The sequence below is a fragment of the Lucilia cuprina genome, chromosome 6 (genome assembly GCF_022045245.1).
Source record: "Lucilia cuprina isolate Lc7/37 chromosome 6, ASM2204524v1, whole genome shotgun sequence".
In the NCBI taxonomy this organism is placed as follows: Eukaryota; Metazoa; Arthropoda; class Insecta; order Diptera; family Calliphoridae; genus Lucilia; species Lucilia cuprina.
In genome coordinates this window covers 13,160,263-13,182,958 of record NC_060954.1, presented here as the reverse complement: position 1 = coordinate 13,182,958, position 22,696 = coordinate 13,160,263, and the positions used below count along the sequence as shown (strand labels likewise).

General features: G+C 31.9%; 3 protein-coding genes across 5 annotated transcripts in view; 1 reads left to right on the top strand and 2 right to left on the bottom strand.

Annotated features, from left to right (window-relative positions):
* Positions 1-3,611: 3,611 nt before the first annotated feature.
* Positions 3,612-9,953, bottom strand: LOC111688367 (Fanconi anemia group I protein). Of its 2 annotated transcripts, XM_046954974.1 has the most exons (15): positions 9,701-9,953; positions 9,187-9,641; positions 8,847-9,082; positions 8,673-8,782; positions 8,163-8,613; positions 8,018-8,106; positions 7,841-7,953; positions 7,513-7,778; positions 7,120-7,451; positions 6,297-6,461; positions 6,074-6,240; positions 5,545-6,008; positions 5,282-5,412; positions 4,822-5,222; positions 3,612-4,752 (listed from the first exon to the last, which is right to left on the bottom strand). In XM_046954974.1, the coding sequence occupies exons 1-15, from the start codon at positions 9,842-9,844 to the stop codon at positions 3,756-3,758; spliced, it is 4,521 nt and encodes a 1,506-aa protein (XP_046810930.1). In that variant the 5' UTR covers positions 9,845-9,953; the 3' UTR covers positions 3,612-3,755. The 2 variants fall into 2 exon arrangements, with proteins under 2 accessions (XP_046810930.1, XP_023306636.2); XM_023450868.2 differs by having other exon boundaries at positions 5,282-6,008.
* A 335-nt stretch (positions 9,954-10,288) lies between these two features.
* On the top strand, positions 10,289-15,770 carry LOC111688369 (exostosin-3). Its single transcript, XM_023450871.2, has 5 exons — positions 10,289-10,898; positions 10,965-11,090; positions 11,304-12,935; positions 14,318-15,154; positions 15,237-15,770. Exons 1-5 carry the CDS (start codon positions 10,527-10,529, stop codon positions 15,339-15,341), a joined length of 3,072 nt encoding a protein of 1,023 aa, XP_023306639.2. The 5' UTR covers positions 10,289-10,526; the 3' UTR covers positions 15,342-15,770.
* A 2,678-nt stretch (positions 15,771-18,448) lies between these two features.
* The window catches only part of LOC111688368 (ankyrin repeat domain-containing protein 13D), a 6,842-nt gene continuing 2,594 nt past the window's right edge, over positions 18,449-22,696 (bottom strand). The window contains exons 7-10 of one of the 2 annotated variants that reach the window (XM_023450870.2): positions 22,294-22,482; positions 21,902-22,232; positions 21,635-21,833; positions 18,449-19,254 (exon numbers count right to left, since the gene is read on the bottom strand). In XM_023450870.2, coding sequence (XP_023306638.2) covers positions 19,035-19,254; positions 21,635-21,833; positions 21,902-22,232; positions 22,294-22,482 — 939 coding nt within the window. In that variant the 3' untranslated portion in view covers positions 18,449-19,034. Of the gene's footprint in view, positions 19,255-20,778; positions 21,189-21,634; positions 21,834-21,901; positions 22,233-22,293; positions 22,483-22,696 lie in introns of those variants that run through there. The other variant, XM_046955096.1, reaches the window with a different exon arrangement.

The following is a 22,696-nucleotide window of genomic DNA, read 5'->3' as shown; positions in this document are numbered from 1 at the left end:
TTCTAGTTCAGTTCTAGTTCAGTTCTAGTTCAGTTCTAGTTCAGTTCTAGTTCAGTTCTAGTTCAGTTCTAGTTCAGTTCTAGTTCAGTTCTAGTTCAGTTCTAGTTCAGTTCTAGTTCAGTTCTAGTTCAGTTCTAGTTCAGTTCTAGTTCAGTTCTAGTTCAGTTCTAGTTCAGTTTCTAGTTCAGTTCTAGTTCAGTTCTAGTTCAGTTCTAGTTCAGTTCTAGTTCAGTTCTAGTTCAGTTCTAGTTCAGTTCTAGTTCAGTTCTAGTTCAGTTCTAGTTCAGTTCTAGTTCAGTTCTAGTTCAGTTCTTGTTCAGTTCTAGTTCAATTCTAGTTCAATTCTAGTTCAGTTCTAGTTCAGTTCTAGTTCAGTTCTAGTTCTAGTTCAGTTCTAGTTCAGTTCTAGTTCAGTTCTAGTTCAGTTCTAGTTCAGTTCTAGTTCAGTTCTAGTTCAGTTCTAGTTTAGTTCTAGTTCAGTTCTAGTTCAGTTCTAGTTCAGTTCTAGTTCAGTTCTAGTTTTGTTTAGTTGAGTCTATTCTATAGCCTAGTTTATAAACATTTCTTTAGTGTTAAGTCTAGTCCGAACTAAAACTGAGCCAGAACTAAACTGAAACTAAACTAGAAAACTAGAGCTAAACAAGAGCGGAAGTAGAGATGAACTGGTACCAGCTCAGGTTCAGTATTATACTCGATTATAGTTTAGCCACGTCTGTAGTCACCTGTATAATAGACTGTAATAAATCGACTAAAAACTCGTATATAGTGCAATCTATTTTCTTGACTATATTCGAGCCCTTTAACATTTAGGGCCTATTCATTTTGTTTCACCTTTAAAAAACCCATAAAATTTTGTTGGTTGGCCGACAAAAAAAATTAAAGAAAAACTCACATCAAATCAAGAAAATTTCAACATTAAATGATGATACTTTTCTAATTAGATTTTAGAGCAATAAAATTTAAACGTTACTAGGAGAATATGAAACTTTTTCGTGATTTTAATAGAAGTAGTATTTTGTATTAGATCATGAAGATATGTATAAAGTATTTTTGGTGGTTGATAAATGATTTTTTTTTAGACTTATGTATGCAAGTAAACACGTATCAGGTGTATTCTATAACTTTTACATTTTTGTCGAACACTGGAGATGTATGTAGATAATAAAGACGATGATGTAATATTATGATGATGCCTCATAACAATTGTAGATTTTACATTTAGACACAAGTTTAAATTTTATGGGTTTTAGTTATTTTGTTTTTGTAGTAAGATAAAATATAAAAAATAACACCTTTATCACGTTCCTAATTCTATTAAGTATTTTTACAATATAGTTTTAAACTTCTAAACATAAAAAGTCTAGTCTATAGTACAATATATAGTCTAGTCTATAGTACAATACATAGTCTAGTTAATATTACAATATATAGTATAGTCAATATTAAAGTCTATAGTGTAGTCTAGTCTACAATCTACTCTATAGTTTATTATCTAATCTATAGTCTAGTTTTTTAGTCTTGTCTATAGTCTATTTTTTAGTCTAGTCTTTAATCTAGTCTACAGTCTAGTTTAGAATTTAGTCTTTAGTCTATTCTATGGTCTAGTCTATAGTTTTGTTTAATCTATAGTCTTTATTATAGTCTATAGTATAGTCTATATTATAATGTATTGTCTAGTCTATAGTCTAGTTTATGGTTTATATTGTAGTCTATTGTCTAGTCTTTTATCTAGTATATTGTCTAAACTATTGTCTAGTATTTAGTGTAGTCTTTAGTATAATCTATAGTCTAGTCTTCATCTACAGTCCAGTCTTATAGTCATTTGTCTGGTCTGTAGTCTAGTCTATAGTTTTGTTTAAAGTCTATTCTATAGTTCAGTGTATAATCTAGTCTATAGGCTGTAGTCTAAACTTTAGTCCAATGTACAGTCTAGTCTAAAGTATACTCTATAATCAAGTCTTCACAAGACTTTAGTCTTTGGTTTATATTATAATATAGTGTATAGTCTAGTCTATGGTCTATATTGTAGTCTAGTCTATGGTTAATATTGTAGTCTATAGTCTAGTCTATAGCCTAGTTTATAGTTAAGTCTATAGTCTAGTCTATAGCCTAGTTTATAGTTAAGTCTATCGTCTAGTCTATAATCGAGTTAACAGTCTTGTATAAAGTCTAGTCTGCAGTTTAGTCTTTAGTCTAGTCTATAGTCTAGTCTTTAGTCTTGTCTATAGTCTAATCATTATTCTAGTCGACTATGGTCGAGTTTACTGTCTATACTGTAGTATAGTCTAGTCTATAGTTCAGGCTATGGTCTAGTCTATAGCCTAGTCTGTAGTCGAATCTTTAGTCTAGTGTATAGTCTATAGTCTAGTCTATAATCTAGTCTATAGTCAAGTCTATAGCCTAGTTCTGTAGTCTAATCTTTGGTCTGGTGTATAGTCTAGTCTATAGAGATAATAGAGTAGTCTTTAATATAGTATATACAAGTCTTTAGTGTAGTATTTAATCTAGTCTATAGTTAAGTCTATATTCAAGTCTATAATCTAGACTATAGTCAAGTCAAGTCTACAGTCTAGTCTTGTCTATAGTCTAGTCTTGTCTATAGTCTAGTCTTGTCTATAGTCTAGTCTTGTCTATAGTCTAGTCTTGTCTATAGTCTAGTCTAGCCTATAGTCTAGTCTATATTCTAGTCTATAGTCAAGTCTATAGTCTCGTCTATAGTATTGTCTATAGTATAGCCTATAGTCTAGACTATAGTCTAGTCTATAGTCTAGTCTATAGTCAAGTCTATAGTTTAGTCTATAGTCTAGTCTATAGTCTAGTCTATAGTTTAGTCTATGGTCTAGTCTATAAGTATATAGTCTAGTCTATAGTCTAGTCTATAGGTTAGTCTAGTCTATAGTCTAGTGTATAGATTAGTCTATAGTCTAGTCTATAGTCTAGCCTATAGTCTGGTCTATAGTCTAACCTATAGTCAAGTCTTGTCTATAGTCTAGTATGTAGTCTCGTCTATAGCCTAGTCTATATTCTAGTCTTTAGTCTAGTCTATAGTCTAGTTATAGGTTAGTCTAGTCTATAAGTTAGTCTAGTCTATAAGTTAGTCTAGTCTATAGTCTAGTCTATAGCCTAGTCTATAGTCTAGTCTATAGCCTAGTCTATAGTCTAGTCTATAGTCTAGTCTATATTCTTGTCCAGTCGATTCTCTAGTACATATATACTTTAGTCTGTAGTATAGTTTAGGTTAGTCAAATCTGTAGTCTACAATGTCCACTCGTAGAACATAAGGTCTTTTGTGATTACCTTCAGAAAAGTGAATATTCAAAAGACAGAGAAACAATAACCCTACAAAAAAATTGAATCGAATATCAACCTATAATATTGACAAATTAGTGGTTTTACCATTCAAAGTTCAAATCTAGCCAGTTCGTCCGCAACCTCATTACCATAAACTTTACAGTGCCCCGGCACTTAACACAGTCTAGTGGTAAACATTCTCATAATGTCCTTAAGAGTTTTTCTACTATCATCAACCAGCAGGCTCTCTGAGACCAGCTTGACTATCAAAATAAATTGTCACAACTGACTCTGGATAATCTATAGTGTAGATTCGAAAACATAAAACAATTAAGTATTTATTCTTTTTATAAAAATATAAAAAAACAATTTATTAAAAATACTTCAAGAAAACGTTACAAAAAAACATAATTAAAAATGCAATTTTAAAAAAATAGTTACACATACACGCACAAAAAAAACATTTATTTCCTTGCCTTAGTTTGACGACCACGTTTACTTTTCTTAGGCAAGGGCTCCAAGGGAGGAGCACATAAAACATCTGGATCTTGTGGCTCAGAATCACGTAACGTACGTTTTTTAGCAGTTTTAGCATTAATTTTTGCTAAATTTTCCATTAGTTGAGTACAAGACTCACGATTACTTTCATTATCCAAGGTTTCAGCATCTTCGCCCGTGATTACAGTAATTTCGTTTTCATTATCCGAATCGATTTCAATGGTTGTTTTTATTTTCGCTGATTTCTTGGATGGTTTTGCCTTTTCCACTTTTTTCTTTTTGTTTTTTTCCTCGGGCCTTTTTACTTCTTCATCCTTTTCGTTGGTATCGGTTAGTTTTCTTTTCTTAGGTTTCGTTTCTTTTGTTTGTTTAGCCTTCTCTTGAGTTTTCTTTTGTGCTGCTTTAGAGGTGGTAGCAATCGGTGTTGAACTTCTGCTATTAGTGGTTGCATCACTATCAGTTTCATTTGATCGTGTATTTTCCTCAGACTCATTTTCTTGCTCATATACTTTAGAAGTGGATTGTATTTCACGTGATTCTTCTTCTATTTGCCTTAGTAAAGTTTCTTCTTCGTTTTCTCCATCCTCACTATTTTGTGCGTTTTCATCTTCATGTGTGTCGTCATCGTTTTCAATTTGACTGCTGTGTGAGAGTGTACGATCTATGGCTGCCTTTAGATCGGAAGTTTTTATGCGAAAATCTCTTACCGTGCCATAGTGCAGCAAATTGGCCAAACGATCATTGGTCTTTTTGGCCAGCATTATAACATGTTTATTAAAGTTTTCTATGCATAAGATAATTTTCGGTATAAACTTTGTTTCCCTTAAAACTTTGGCCTTTTCAGCCTGAGGATTGATTTTCTTTTTGGTGGACTCTTCTAAAATGTTACTTTCTATATAAGTAATCAAGGCATAAATGTTGGAAGGTAAGGGTTTACCCACTACTCTCAGCAATAAATCAAATCTTATTTTAAATGTAATTAGCATTAGAATAATGAAAGAAAATTTTTATAAAAAATCTAGTAAAACTTACTTGGTTCCTTGTATAGACACCTTAACGCCGCCGGCACAACATGTTAGAAAATGTTTGGCCAAGTTTTTTAAACATATAAAATGTTGCATTAATAACTTCATTAAACCATCCATACTAGAGCCCAAGGGCAGACAAACATTTGTTAAGTTTTTCAAGGTATTGGAAATATGCACCAATTGCGAGCATATTGAACGTTCCATAGACTTAAGACAGCCTAAACAATAGTCACGATCTTCCTCAGTTACAATGCGACATTTGTAACTTAAATTATTGGCTTTTGTTATGAAATATTCTACATCTTCGATTTGTTTACGCAAAGATTCGTAAAGATACTGCAGACAACTTTCGGCACTAGTTTCGTTTATGGATTTCAAGGTAACATTTAATTGGGTACATTGATCCTAAAAATAAACAACTAAATTAAGTAAAAATTTCCTTTTAATAAACCCGAAACATTTACCTCTTCTTCTGTTACATTATCCCTAACAAAAGACCACACTTGACCCAAATGCAAAGGTATTAGTTGAAAGAAAGCTCCCGAGTGTGTCTTCTGTCGTTGTTTAAACAACAATTTATGCACTAAACCCAATTCTTTGGTTTTAATTTCATAAGTTTTACAAAATTTCAATAACCATGTATAGGATTCGGTAGTCAAACGATTACCAAATGTTATATTATCATATAAAATCTCTAAACTAAGTAGTAAATTATAAGGTATCTTACGTCCATCACTATCATTTAACATAGACTCATTGGCGCTCGTCTCCGCGGAAAATTCCTCTTGCATAAACTCATCCATAAGATCGTGTAAAATCTGTATGCATTCTTTACTCTTATCGATCATATGAAAATCGAAACCCTTAATAAATATAGAAGAAAATTTTGATTTATATGTTTCATTGGCAGTTTGTAAACATTGGCGAAAGCATTCTACAGCCAGAGAGGCAGTTTTTAAATCGAAATCCCGCCACAAAGCTGGCAAACGTTTGATGCAACGTTCATACACCACTTTACAAATATCGGTTAGATATTTTAAAGTTCTTTTGCTATGGGCCAACTGTTTATAGGCCGGTTCCAAACGTATTTGTTCCACTTTAGCTGCTGCCACTTCCAACACATAACGCACCAAAGACACTTTCGAACGTAAGGGTGCGGTACAATTGCGTGAGGCAAAAGGCACTATATCCCTAAAAAAAGTAAGCAAAAAAAATGTACATTTCTTCTACAAACTTCCTTAACAAAATTATCTTACTCGTGCAACAAACGCATTAATCTCTCGATAACAAATAAATCCCAGATATTTTCCGGTTGTGTGTGTATTTTCTTCACTGGTATTCCATTGACAGTGATATTTATGGTAGTATTTTCACCTTCAGTATTGACTTTAGATTTCTTTTGAGTTTTTTTACTTGATAAGCTCTAAAGGAAGGATATTCTGTACTTGATGATCTAAATTTATTAAATTTAAAATTTACCTTTAAACCTTCTGAAAGATGTTCATGTTCTTTGAATAGTGGCAATAGTTGTTTTATATTTTCATTGCTTTGCTTCGAAGTTAAGACGCAATAGGACATAAGACCCTCAATGAAGTTAAGTTGTTGCAATATTAATTCGTTTTTAAGGTGGGTAAGGGAACCAGTCTGGAAAAAAAATAAATAAAAGTCGTAATCAACATTCTTTTCTACAAGAAAATGTTAAGAATCATTCTCGTTCAATTGTAGTTTAGTTCTAGTTTAGTCCTAGTTAAGTTCTAGTTCAGTTCTAGTTTAGTCCTAGTTCAGTTCTAGTTCAGTTCTAGTTCCGTTCTAGTTCAGTTCTAGTTGAGTTCTAGTTCAGTTCTAGTTCAGTTCTAGTTCAGTTCTAGTTCGGTTCTAGTTCAGTTCTAGTTCAGTTCTAGTTCAGTTCTAGTTCAGTTCTAGTTCAGTTCTAGTTCAGTTCTAGTTCACTTCTACTTCGGTTCTAGTTCAGTTCTAGTTCAGTTCTAGTTCAGTTCTAGTACACTTCTAGTTCAGTTCTAGTTCAGTTCTAGTTCAGTTCTAGTTCAGTTCTAGTTCAGTTCTAGTTCAGTTCTAGTTCAGTTCTAGTTCAGTTCTAGTTCAGTTCTAGTTCAGTTCTAGTTCAGTCCTAGTTCAGTTCTAGTTCAGTTCTAGTTCACTTCTAGTTCAGTTCTAGTTCAGTTCTAGTTCACTTCTAGTTCAGTTCTAGTGTAGTTCTAGCTCATTTCTGTTCTAGTTCAGTTCTAGTTCATTTCTGTTCTAGTTCAGTTCTAGTTTAGTACTAGTTCCATATTACACTTACCATATCTTCAAATTTAACATTCTTTCCAATAACTTTCTCCAGTGAAACATTAATTAAACGTTTCATTTCTCTCGTATCATATTCAGTTTCGAATTTTTCAAATATAACCAAACAATGACTAACAAACAATAATAATTTACCCAAATTATCATGAATTTCAATTTCATTCTCCAACGAATCTTTAGCCTTAACAATTTTATCAAACTTAATAGAAAAAACTTGATCAACATCCTCTTCGAGAGGAGCATCGAAAAATGAACGAAAATGCCAGTCGATAAATTGTAAAACATGAGGCACTAATTTGTGATTTAGTTCAACGGCTCTTTGTAAATCTGTTGCAAAAAGATATTAATATTTGGAAAAAGAATTTTAAATAGATTATAAATAACTTACTCTCATATAAAGTTATTTTTATATCCAGAGACTGATGAAAACAATTCCTTAGCACACCTATGATTTCCAATGTCAACATATCAAAATGTCTTTGCGGATTACTACGATTACCCAAAGTCGCCTGCGACATTAGGGAAAACCCTGAAATGCTATGCTGGGTACACATAGCCGAAGCACTCAGTTGGGAACGCTGGGAGTTACTGTTGTTCAGTTGTTTTAAAATCATACAAAATCCATAAACAGCCATGCGTCTAGTTTTCATTTCACTTTAAAGGAGGTTTAAACAATTAAGAAGAGAGTAGATAGTGTAAAATGCAAGCAATTTTACCTGGAGCTTATGGCTTTTCTTAAAACTTCTATAAAAGCATCACGCACAATGGGAGATATTTTTAAAATAGGTAAAATAAAAGACATCATACGCATAGCTTGATCACCGGGAATCTGAAAGGAATAAAACATTAAGTTTTAACAAAAAGTAAAGAAAGAGATTTCGGTAAGAACTTACCCATACAAAGTAATCCATTACATAGTTTATAGTTTTTATACATTCAGAAACGGTAAAAGTATCAGCCACACTTAACAAAGTCAAACATTCTGCAAATGTTTGTGTCAAAAATTATGTAAAACTTAATATAAGATTCTCATCTTACCCGAATATTGATTTTGATCCTGTTCTACTATCATCCATTCCGCCAAACGTTTCACTATACCCTGACCGAAGACAAAACGTTTACGTATGAACTTTGTAAGAAAACCAATAGCCAATTCATTTAGTTTAGGACAATTTTTAGTTTTTAATAAAACAAAAACTAAATTAACTAAACCCGGTGTTACCGTATCCTTGCCATCTTTATTTTGATCAATTAATACAGTAAATAATTGATCTAAATCGACACGTTTACGTTGCAAACTATCACGACACCAAACAGAATAATCAGACAAAGTACTTTCCTCCTCATTATTACGTATAACACTGCGCATAAATGGTAAAAGGACCGATGAAGACAAACGTGCATCAGGTTCACGATTAGCTGTAGTCATAGACAAAATAGCACTTAAGACAAAAGGAGTTAAAAGGACATCGGGCATGGCTAGAAAATTCTATAAAGAAATATATAATAACATTTGTAAAGGGAATTGGAAACTCTGGAAATACCCACTCGTATAACAATACACATTTGTATTTCATTGATTTTATATTGGGTGCAATAGCTCAAATGATGTAAAATGGTTTCCTCTACTTCTCTAAGTTCCTTATCGGAATAGGCATCTTTGGAAAAGTTGTAAGTTAATGATGATTAATAAACAGAATGACATTGACAAAACTCTCTTACCTATGCTATCAAAATCGGTAGAATTACTATTCATATCGGAGAATAGTTTTTTGTAGTAGTAACGATGGAAATATTTTTCTAAAGCTAAGATGGGTATTATAATTTGTGATGCTGTGGAACACATGGAAAATAATTGATATGATAATGCTGGCAAAGCATCTGGTGCTAAGGACTGTAAACATCCGGTAAATTTGTTGAGTACAATAACAGTCTCTGAGGCAGTCAAATGTAGCTCTCTAAGGAAAAGGACATAAAAAGGAAATAATTAAAATTATTTCTTTATTAAACATCAGTTCTAATCCACTTCATGCAAAACCTACATAATGTTTCTTTAACTTACCTAAACATATCGGCTATGGGTGTCATAACCTCACTTGGCCACTTCATAGCACAAAGATTCTTCACTGTCATATCACGATACTCCTTGCCGCTCATCGTTATACTATTAACACTTAAATGCGGCATTGAGGCGAGAACATTTAAGGTTTCCGGCAGTAGATCTTTCCAGCCAACACATTTCGGATCACCCACACGCAAGCCATCAATACAATGTTCTAAGATCTGTATCAATTGATCGCTGGGAAAGGTATTAAGATCTTGGCATAGGCGTGTTATCAAATCATAAGTTTGTTTATAGCTTAGCTCTACTTTTAGCAAACCATCCAGGAAACTTTTAACGCAGGCAAATCGTTTTTCCTTAGAGTCATAATTTGAGGGTTTAAAGCCCAGCAGCAAATAGTTCCAAAAAGAGGTGCAATCATTGCGACCCAATTTGGAGGTAAGTAAGGAACATAACTAAGGAAGAGCTCAAATATTAAAGTGTTAATTAAACTTTTTAAATTTAACAAACTTACCTCCTTGGCTGTAGTCTTTTCGATTAGATTTTGGAGTTGCGTTATATTATGCTTTTCTCCTAGACGTATTATTTGCCCATCTAGGGTTTTGTCTTGGGAAGATTCTTTGTAATTTCTGGAGCCTATTTGTAACACCGATATCATATTTGATATTATAAACACATAAAATATATATTCAAAACAAATATAAACATAAAATTGTACGATTTTTTAGACAAATTGCGCTATTTTGCAAAAGATTTTGAAATTATTAATAAAAACTGCATTACCGGTGTTTAATGTTTTGTTGTTTACAATGATTCTCAAACTGTAAATAAACAGCTGTTAACTTTCTGGTAAATAAACAGAGATGTCATGAAAAATAAAAGAAGCATTACAAATATTAAAAAAAATCTTCATTTTTAATAAATAAAATACAAAGATTAACTATATTTAAGTTTATTATTATAAATGTATACTTATTTTATAAAATTTATTAAGTTTTAGCAGTAATAACGCTAGTTTTATATAATTTTTACATTTGCACATCTGGCCACCTTATTAGTTTGTCTTTATTTACTTCTACATCTGTACCAAATGTCAAATTAATTTACTCTCAGCTGTTTGACTTTGATTTCAAAAAAATTAAGAAAAATTTAATCAATCAGTTCACACACAAATAGAAAAAACAATTCATCTTCAATTAAACTAAGAAAAATGTGCTAATATTTATTTTAAAGAACATAAATTTAACCTTTAAACCAACAACAAATTGTCGGTGTTATTGAAAACCTTTTTGGGAGAAAGGTTTTTCCTTAATACACCTCCCAGGAAAAATTGCCACAACATGACAACATTTGACCTGACCTCCGTGACAAGTAGCCACAATAGTTCTTCTACGGCACAACTAGCAGCCTCGTCATCATCATCATCATCAACTTCTATCAATAACGTCAGCACTTATCATTTATTAGATTCGGAAAGAGAACAATTAATAAAAACAAATACATCTTCATTATCATCAGCATCAGCAGCAACGGTGGCAGCCGGTAACCCAACAACAACTACTAGTAATACTGTTTCTTTAGGTACCATTATAGCGGCTGTGTGTGGCGGTATGAATTCATGGTTTCGTCATTATCGCATTTATAAAACTATTCTATTGATATTATTGCTGTTGGTGCTTCTGCCTTTGTTTGCTCATAGAAGTTTATTAAATGTATGGAAATGTGTTTCTTTTTTTATATAGAGTTTTTAATTGTTGTTGTATTTTTGTAATTTTTAGCCAGACAATGATGTGCCTCAATTGGACTTGCACAGAGCCAGGCCTTTACTGGATGCTTATGAGGATTTTAGCTCGATGCGTGCCAGTGATTTGAAAATGAGAATTGAAGAATTGTTGAGAATTAAGGTAAAATCTGTTTTGATTGATCTTAAATTGAATTTTTCGTCAGAAAATCAATTTACATTCTGTAGTCCTGACTAGGCTATTCCATAGAACTCGCTAATAGCTCTTCTAATGACTGTGGATTGCTCTATAGTCTTGACTATATATTGAACTATATTCTACATTATAGACACATTATCTTTGATAAAGCGTTTTTCTCTTTTCTCTACCCTATAGAGTACTGTTTCTATAGAACTTCGTGAGCTGGAGGCGCGACGTCAAAAACTTCAATCAGATATCGGTCAATATAATCAAAAAATCGAAGAACTAAAACAGGAACTAATGCGTGAACAAACCGAACTTGAAAGATTAAAAATAAGCGTAGAACAAGCTCAAGTGGCACAGCGGGAAGCGGTTCAACGTAATACACCCGATTTGGCATTACCACGTACTCTCTATCCTAATGTTTTGCCACGCAAAATGCCACCAACATCAGCACAAACTATGAACTCATGTGAAATGCACAATTGTTTCGATCATTCTAGATGTAGTTTAACATCCGGATTTCCTGTTTATCTTTACGATCCTGATGTGTATAATATCTTAAAGCCTGGCTATGATATTGATGGTTTCCTAAGGACAACCATTAAACAAACCTTGGGCTATAATGCTCATATTGTTAGAGATCCTAAATTGGCTTGTATCTATTTGGTTCTGATTGGAGAGGCTTTATTTGAAAATGATTTAGTGAAAAATAATCGTTATGCTGCCTTGGAGGAAGAGGAAAAATATAAATTAAACTCTAATTTGTCCGATAAATATGATGCCATTGATATGAATAAACTCTATAGGCTGCCTTACTGGGGTGGTGATGGTCGTAATCATGTTTTATTGAACTTGGCGCGTAGAAATTTAAATTCCAAGGCCACCAATGCTTTACTCAATCAAAATACTATGAGAGCTATAGTGGTACAATCCTCCTTTGAGGCCACACAATTTCGTGTCAATTATGACTTGATAGTGCCTCCCATATTGGGTCCTCCAGGCGGTGATGTATGGCAAGAATGTGCTGCCATGGTACCAGCTAGACGTACCTATTTACTGTCTTTCCAGGGTGAGCTAAGACCATTAAATGAACCCGTTAGAATACCACATCCTTTGGATGATTTTATATTGGATCACCTAACGGAAATGTCTAAAGGGCCTACACAAGATAGATTTTTACTACAATTTAAATGTGTTCCTGCCACCGAGCAACATGATGAGAATTCTGTAGTTGATTGGGCTCTATGTGGTACCGATTCGTCGCGTAAGAATATTTTAAAAGATTCAACATTTGCTTTAATCTTACCACCTTTGGAAAAGCGGGTAAGTTCCACTTTAATGTTGGCACGTATTTATGAGGCTTTACGCTCTGGTGCCATTCCTGTCATATTGGGTGCCGATGAGGTTCGTTTGCCCTATAGTGAAACTATTGACTGGCGAAGAATTGCCTTACTACTGCCCAAAGCACGCATCACTGAATTGCACTTCCTTTTGCGTGCCATACAAGATGGTGATCTGTTGCTAATGCGTCGTCAAGGTCGTTTAATATGGGAACGTTATTTGAGTTCAGTTCAAGCTACAGTCGATACAGTTATAGCCAGCTTAAGAGATCGTTTGGGTATACCACCACGTCCGGTACCACCTGTCATAGCACAAAGTGTTTTTAATAATACTTTTATTCCATTAAAATCTGATCCTCCAGTGGGCATGGATACAGAACCGGAGGAGTCTTTGGGACCCATAGAACCGCCCTATCCCAGTCCAGCTTTTAGGAGAAATTACACTATTTTGCGAATGCAATCGAGAGAGGCATGGAATGATTGGGTGAGTGGAAAGGTTATTAGTAAACTGTTATAAAGGCTAAACTATAAGTCTAGACTATAAATTGTTCTATAGTCTAGACCATAAACTAATCAATAGTCTAGACCTTAAACTGTTCTATAGTCTAGACCATAAACTGATCTATAGTCTAGACTATAAACTATTCTATAGTCTAGATTATAAACTGTGCTATAGTCTAGACTATAAACTGCTATATAGTCTAGACTATAAACTGTTCTTTTGTCTACACTATAAACTGTTCTATAGTCTAGACTATAAACTATGCTATAGTCCAGACTATAAACTACTCTATAGTCCAGACTATAAACTGCTCTATAGTCCAGACTATAAACTATTCTATAGTCTAGATTATAAACTGTTGTATAGTCTAGAATATAAACTGCTATATAGTCTAGACTATAAACTGTTCTATTGTCTACACTATAAACTGTTCTATTGTCTACGCTATAAACTGTTCTAGAGTCTAGACTATAAACTGTTCTAGAGTCTAGACTATAAACTGTTCTATAGTCTAGACTATAAACCGTTCTATAGTCTAGACTAAAACTGTTCTATAGTCTAGACTATAAAACGTTCTATAGTCTAGACTATAAACCGTTCTATAGTCTAGACTATAAACCGTTCTATATTCTAGACTATAAACTGTTTTATAGTGTAGACAATAAACTGTTCTATTGTCTACACTATAAACTGTTCTATTGTCTACACTATAAACTGTTATACTGTCTACACTATAAACTGTTCTAGAGTCTAGACTATAAACTGTTCTATAGTCTAGACTATAAACTGTTCTATAGTCCAGACTATAAACTGTTCTATAGTCCAGACTATAAACTGTTCTATACTGTAGACTATAAACTGTTTTATAGTCTAGGCTATAAACTGTTATATAGTGCAGACTATAAACTGTTCTATGGTGTAGACAGTAAACTGTTCTATTGTCTACAATATAAACTGTTCTAGATTCTAGATTATAAACTGTTCTATAGTCTACACTATAAACTGTTCTATAGTCCAGACTATAAACTGTTCTATACTATAGTCTAGGCTATAAACTGTTATATAGTCCAGACTATAAACTGTTCTACAGTGTAGACAATAAACTGTTGTATTGTCTACAATATAAAATGTTCTAAAGTCTAGACAATAAACTGTTCTATAGTCTAGACTATAAACTGTTCTATAGTCTAGACTATAAACTGTTTTATAGTCTAGACTATAAACTGTTCTATTGTCTACACTACAAACTGTTCTATAGTCTAGACTATAAACAGTTCTATAGTCTAGACTATAAACCATTATATAGACAAAACTATAAACTTTTTTGTCCAAAGAGTTAATGAAACTGTTTGTATTATTTTCAGGTGGATCCATTTTATATGTATCCTCAATTACCTTTCGATCCTGTTTTACCTTCTGAAGCGAAATTTCTCGGTTCCCATATGGGTTTTCGTCCTATAGGCAAGGGCAGTGGTGGTGCTGGTAAAGAATTTAGTGAAGCTTTAGGTGGCAACTACCCCCGAGAACAATTTACCATTGTCATTTTAACCTATGAAAGAGAACAGGTACTTATGGACTCATTGGGACGCCTCTATGGTCTACCGTATTTACACAAAGTTGTAGTGGTATGGAATTCACCTAAACCACCACTAGATGATTTAAGATGGCCTGATATAGGCGTACCGGTAGCAGTGGTACGTGCACCACGCAATTCTCTCAATAATCGTTTCTTACCTTTCGATGTTATTGAAACTGAAGCAGTTTTATCTGTTGATGATGATGCTCATCTGAGACATGATGAAATACTTTTTGGTTTTCGTGTTTGGCGTGAACATCGTGATCGTGTTGTTGGTTTTCCGGGACGTTTTCATGCCTGGGATTTAAATGATAATCATCATTGGAATTATAATTCAAATTATAGTTGTGAACTTAGTATGGTGTTGACTGGAGCTGCTTTTATACATAAATACTATATGTATTTGTATACATATCATTTGCCACAAGCCATACGTGATAAAGTCGATGAGTATATGAATTGTGAAGATATTGCTATGAATTTCTTAGTATCACACATAACTAGAAAACCACCAGTGAAGGTTACCTCACGGTGGACATTTAGATGTCCTGGCTGTCCAGTGTCATTGAGTGAAGATGATACACATTTTCAGGAACGTCATAAATGTATAAATTTCTTTACACAAGTGAGTAGTTGCTTCTAATATAACCAAGCTTCTTTTTACAACAATTTTAAGATGAATTTTTTGTTTTTTTCTTTTCTTTTAGGTCTTTGGTTATACACCTTTATTAAATACACAATATCGAGCTGATTCGATATTATTTAAGACCCGTATACCGCATGATAAACAAAAATGTTTTAAATATATATAAATCATAGTTATATATATATATACATATTATATAAAGTTATAATTAAATAATTAGTTAATTTTAAGTCTAAAATGCTGCTTACAATTAAGTTTTAAATCATAGACATTACTAAACAAACGATTTTAATTATCAAAACAAAAAAACTATTCTACAATCTACAAATATTATTTTTTAAGCAAAAAAGGACTGCATTATCAAAACAAATATCATACAAAATAAAACTAATAATTAAGGTGCAATAAATACTGATCAACAGATCAAATTACAAATTCTGACATAAATCTTAACTCCTAACAAATGAGTTTCTGTTGATCAGTGTTAATTTTAAACAAATTTTATTTATACTCATAAAATTTTTAAAAATTTAAAAAAAAAATTATCACAAATCCTTTTTATTTTATAAAAAAAATGTGTCATATTAGTTTTATTATAAAAGAAAATTAAACAAATTTTGTTGTAAAAAATTATTAGTAAATATTTTTTTTTTTATAAGAAAGAAAAATTTTCATACAAACATATTTGGTTTATAAATACTATTTTTATAAAATACTAGAGACTTTATGTTTTAATAAAAAAATAAGAAAAAAAAACTCCAAATTATTAAAACTAAACAAAAGTTTTCTTTTATTTCAAAATTATTTTTCTTCTAAATCTCCACTTAACAAAATTACTCAAAAATTTTCTTAAAATTTCTTCTTTTCTTTATTACTACCTCCTAAAGTATATTATATTCACATTCCTTAAACTTTATTGTAAATTCTGAACCCAAAAAAATTGTGCAAAAAAAACTCCTTTTAAAACTTTCCATTTTCTATCTATCTTAAGTTTTTTTGCACACTCATTCTATATCCTGTATTTTAGTACTTAACTATGTAATAACTTTGATTTAGTTCTAATTTATTTTCCTTATATATTTTTAAATACTTTAGTTTTCTTTTGTCGCTTATAATACAAAAAAAATCATTAGTACATAAATATATTTTTCCTAAACAGAAACTAAATTAGCTTAAAATATTTCCCTTTATTTTTATACTACCAATGCATGTAATGTGTGTAAAGAAATTATAATTTTATTATAAGAAAATAAAGTTAAAGAATAAGATTTAAAAACTAAAATCGTGTGCTTTGAATTTATTAGTACCGAACTGTGAACTAGAAGTGAAATGGATATGAAATGCAACTTCAAGAGAACGGAAATTAAACTGAGATGGAAATTAAAAAGAAAATGAAATAGAACTGAAGTAGAATTGAACTAGAACTTGAACTGATCTAATACTGTATTAGATCCAAACTCAAACTGAACTAGAAATGAAATAGAGCTTAACTAGAACTGAAGTAAAACTGTACTAGAACTGAACTAGAAGTGAACTAGAACTAGAACTGAACTAGAACTACAATTGAAACTGAACTGGAACTGAACTAGAACTGAACTAGAACTAAACTAGAACTGAACTAAAACTTAACTAGAACCGAATTAGAACTGAACTATAACTGACCTAGAACTAAACTAGAATTGAACTAGAACAGAACTAAAACTGAATTGGAACAAAACTAAAACAGAATTAGAACTAAACTAGAACTGAACAAAAATTAAACTAGAACTGAACAGAACTGAACTAGAACTAAACAATAACTGTGATAGAACTGAACTAAAACTTAACTAGAAATGAACTAGGACTAAACTAAAACAGAAGTAGATATGAACTAGAGCTGAACTAGAACTAAATTAAACTGAAATTAGAACTGAACTCCAACTGAACTGAGCTAGAACACAGCTACAGCTGAACTAGAACTACAATTGAACTAGAACTAGAACTGAACCAGAAATGAACTAGAACTTAACTAGAACTGAACTAGAATTGAACTTAAACTGAACTAGAACTGAACTAAACTTAATTAGAACTAAACTAGAACTGAGCTAGAACTTAACTAGAAATAAACTAGAACTACAATTGAACTAGAACTGAACAAGAAATGAATTGAAACTGAACTAAAACTGAACCAGAAATGAACTAAAACTTAACTAGAAGTGAACTAGAATTGAACTTGACCAGAACTAGAACTGAACTAAAACTTAATTAGAACTAAACTAGAACTAAACTAGAACTGAACTAAAACTTAAATAGAACTGAACTAGAACTGAACTATAACTGAACTAGAATTGAACTAGAACTGAACTAGAACTGAACTAGAACTGAACTAGAACTAGAACTGTACTAGAACTAAACTAGAACTGAACTAAAACTTAATTAGAACTTAACTAGAACTAAACTAGAACTGAGCTAGAACTACAATTGAACTAGAACTGAACAAGAAACTAATTGAAACTGAACTAAAACGAACCAGAAATGAACTAGAACTTAACTAGAACTGAACTAGAATTGAACTTGAACTGAACTAGAACTGAACTAAAACTTAATTAGAACTGAACTAGAACTGAACTAAAACTGAACTAGAACTTAACTAGAACTGAACTAAAGCTGAACTAAAACCGAACTAGAACTAAACTAGAACTGAACTAGAACTGAACTAGAACTGAACTAGAACTGAACTAGAACTGAACTAGAACTGAACTAGAACTGAACTAGAACTGAACTAGAACTGAACTAGAACTGAACTAGAACTGAACTAGAACTGAACTAGAACTGAACTAGAACTGAACTAGAACTAAACTAGAACTGAACTAGAACTGAACTAGAACTGAATTAGAACTAAACTAGAACTGAACTAGAACTGAAATAGAACTGAACTTGAAATAAACTAGACCTGAACTAAGGGTCAATCATAACGGCATGTAATGCATACAGCAGCCCCCATATATTGTTAACTAACTGATGTGTTCTATTTCGGTATATGTGAAGAGAAAGAACATAGTGTTAAAATTGAAAGACTTTCAATAAATAATTAAATTCATTCTGGTATGTTCAACTTCCATTAGAATTACAAAAATATTACAAACAATTTGTATTTTGTTTGTTTTAGTAAAATAAAGACCGATATTATTATTTTAAAGTGATTTTAAAGATTTATTTCTGATTTTAGACTTAGCTTTTTTCATTTCATTTTATTTATTATTTTTTGTTTTAATAATATAACAAATTAAAATATAATAGTTATTTTCATATTTTTTTTTATTCTCTATATATAGAAGTGTAAGTTTATGTGTGTTTGCTGTATGTATTGGTGTATATAAAGGTGTACTTATATGTATATATGTAAATTGTTTTATGTGTGTGTATATATATATAAATAAAAATACATATGTATATTTTATTAAGTATACAAAGTAAAAATAAGTTTAAGTGTATATAATTATAATAATTGTTGATTCTTAAGATGACTCTTGATCAGATCTCCTTGTTCTACGTACATACATATGCATATGTATATAAATATGTATAAATAACATTTAACATAAATTTGGCATAAAAAGGAAACAACTTAAAGCAAATTATATAAAATAATAATAATAATATAAATGAAATCAAAATCTATAGATTACTTTATTTATTTATGCCTTTAGTACAGCATTTGCAAAATGCTGCATCAAATTAAATGGAAAACTACAATAAAGGAAACACAACCTTTAAGTTGAGTTTTAAAACTCAAAAGTGAAAAAAGAAAATTTATACGATTTAAAGAAAAAAGGAAAAACACAAAAAAAAAACAAGAAAAGAAAAAGTTAACTTACTTCTAATGTTCTTGTAAACTTAACTTTAAAGCTTGCTCTATCATTTCTTGTTCACGTTGTCGCTCCAATTCATATTGCTGTTGATCCTGTTGGCTGAGACGCAAAGCCAACGCTAAATCTGGATCGATATATTTAAAGCCACCATCGTCATCATCATCTTCGGAAATGGGAGAGCCACCACCCGTTGTATTGACAGCAGCACATAAAGACTCTTGTAGAACTCTATACATAAGAGAGGAGAGCACAAAGAAAAAGGCCAAGGTTTTTGGGATCAAATATTCAGGTTAAATAGCGATAAATAGGAAATTACTTAACACACATTCGTCTTTTAACACAATTTTTTAACAAAAGCATTTTAAATACAAAAAAATAAAATAAAATAATAGAATGGAATGGAACTCAAAAGGAACTTTAAATTGTAAAGAACTGAATTGGAATTAGAACTAGAACTGAACTAGAACTGAACTAGAACTGAACTAGAACTGAGCTAGAACTGAACTGAACTGAACTAGAACTGAACTAGAACTGAACTAGAACTGAACTAGAACTGAACTAGATCTGAACTAGAACTGAACAAGAACTGAACTAGAACTGGACTAGAACTGAACTAGAACTGAACTAGAACTGAGCTAGAACTGAACTAGAACTGAACTAGAACTGAACTAGAACTGAACTTGAACTAAAACTGAACTAGAACTGAACTGAACTTGAACTAAAACTGAACTAGAACTGAACTAGAACTGAACTAGAACTGAACTAGAACTGAACTAAAACTGAACTAGAACTGAACTAGAACTGAACTAGAACTGAACTAGAACTTAACTAGAACTTAACTAGAACTTAACTAGAACTGAACTAGAACTGAACTAGAACTGAACCAGAACTGAACTAGAACTGAACTAGAACTGAACTGGAACTGAACTAGAACTGAACTAGAACTCAACCAGAACTGAACTAGAACTGAACTAGAACTGAACTAGAACTGAACTAGAACTGAACTAGAATTGAACTAGAACTGAACTAGAACTGAACTAGAACTGAACTAGAACTGAACTAGAACTGAACTAGAACTTAACTAGAACTGAACTAGAACTGAACTAGAACTGAACTAGAACTGAACTAGAACTGAACTAGAACTGAACTAGAACTGAACTAGAACTGAACTAGAACTGAACTAGAACTGAACTAGAACTGAACTAGAACTGAACTAGAACTGAACTAGAACTGAACTAGAACTGAACTAGAACTGAACTAGAACTGAACTAGAACTGAACTAGAACTGAACTAGAACTGAACTAGAACTGAACTAGAACTGAACTTTAACTAAACTAGAACTGAACTAGAACTGAACTAAAACTGAACTACAACTGAACTAGAACTGAACTAGAACTGAACTAAAACTGAACTAGAACGAAACTAGAACTGAACTAGAACTGAACTAGAACTGAACTAGAACTGAACTAGAACTGAACTAGAACTGAACTAGAACTGAACTAGAACTGAACTAGAACTGAACTAGAACTGAACTAGAACTGAACTAGAACTGAACTAGAACTGAACTAGAACTGAACTAGAACTAGAACTGAACTAGAACTGAACTAGAACTGAACTGGAACTGAACTAGAACTTAACTAGAACTGAACTAGAACTGGACTAGAACTGAACTAGAACTGAACTAGAACTGAACTTTAACTAAACTAGAACTGAACTAGAACTGAACTAGAACTGAACTAAAACTGAACTAGAACGAAACTAGAATTGAACTGGAACAGAAAATAACTAAGAAGTCTACGTTTTACTTTAAAAATATCGTTATAAAAACCCAAAACCACCAATATTAAAATAAAATAAATAAGAAACAACTAAAAAACAACAACATGCATTTAAACTACTTGAAAATATTTTTCATTTTTTCCATGTCATTTTTAAAATGTGTTGAGTTCTGTGTGGAAGGCATGCGATGATTTCTGTTTTGTTGATTAGTGGGTGAGGCATTTAATGAACTTGATGAAGTGGAAGCAGATGAGTTGCGTGTAGGTCTTGATGGATTTGGGGAATATTTGCCATAATTAATATTTTGATGGCGAAATTGTGTATAATTTTCTGTAGTCAATCGATTCGGTGTTGTTCTAAAATGTAATTTCGAGGACAATAATCTAGCAAAGGGTTTCGAGTTTGTTTAGCGGAAAGGGACCGTATAAAGGAAAAGAAATTATAAAGATTAAAATTAAATTTAATTATTTTGTTTAAGAGAAGAAACATGCTTTATTATACACAGAACACAAGACTTTGTTCTTCTTCATTTCTTTGAAAATGTAAATTTATTTTTTTAAAACACATTAAAGGCTAGAGTTTTAAAAAATAAGCTAATTTATTGAATTGCTTTTAATAAAACAAACCCCTTAATGTTCCAAAACGTTAAAATTTAATGTGAAATTTGAAAAAAAGTCTTTGGACTTTTATAAAAAAGTTTTTCATTAGTCTGTGGAGTCAGCAAAAACTAAATTAAATTATATTCCAAAAGCTAAATAACTTCAGTTACTCCTACAAAATAATAATGCATGCTTTCTTATAATATGAAAAATGTACTATTAAAGAATACCTTTGTAATTGCTCATCCTCTTCATCGTCGGCTCCCACACCTTGGCCTCTCAAGGCCTCCCATATATCAACCTTATCCGTTGAAGTGCCATCGAAATTTAAGCCACAAGCACCACCAGAAGATTCAACTAAACTTTGTTCAATTGCATATTGCAGCATATCATCCTCATCTAAAGGCATTTGACGTCTAGAGTCAGCACCTAAAAAAGTTTTTTTAAAAAAACTATATTAAATATCTTCAATACAGTGTTTTTTTCTCACAATTTACCCTTGTTCGTATAATGTGTAGGTATATCGAAACAACGATCATCAACAATACATGTTATACGATCCTCTTCATTTATCGTTGTTACATTTTCAATTGGCATTGTCATTGCGAATACATTACCAAATGTAATGCAAGCATTTAGCACATGGAATAATGGTATTTCTACTTTAACTGGAAAACCGGAAGGCAGTTGCATTGTTATAAAGTCTTTTAATTTGGACACATGTGGACTGGCCATTGTGGACATAAGATCTAAAATGGGAAGTACTTGTTCTTGGAGACGCATGGGATAATCTTCACAAAGCCATAAATTTGCTTTAAAACGTTGAAGCTGAAAATAAAAACCAATTAATTGGTTTGTTAGGGAAATGTGAAAATCAGAAAGAACATACTTTAGTGTTAACTTTTTTGGGTCGCCCTATATCACGACCATTTAAATCTACATCGGCTGTAAAATACTCCTGCGGTGTTATGACATTTTTAGGAGAATTAGAACCGGAATTATTAGGACTATTGCTGTTAGATGCAGCTACTTCTTCGCCACCATCTAAATTATGTTCCTCAGTATGAGGTGTGGGTGCCTAAAATTGGAAAAAAGTGAATTTAACAAACTTTTATTTGGTTCTAGTCCAGATTCAGTTCTAGTTCAGTTTTAGTTCAGTTCTAGTTTAGTTCTATTTTAGTTCTAGTTTAGTTCTAGTTTAGTTCTAGTTCAGTTCTAGTTCAGTTCTAGTTTAGTTCTAGTTTAGTTCTAGTTCAGTTCTAGTTCAGTTCTAGTTCAGTTCTAGTTCAGTT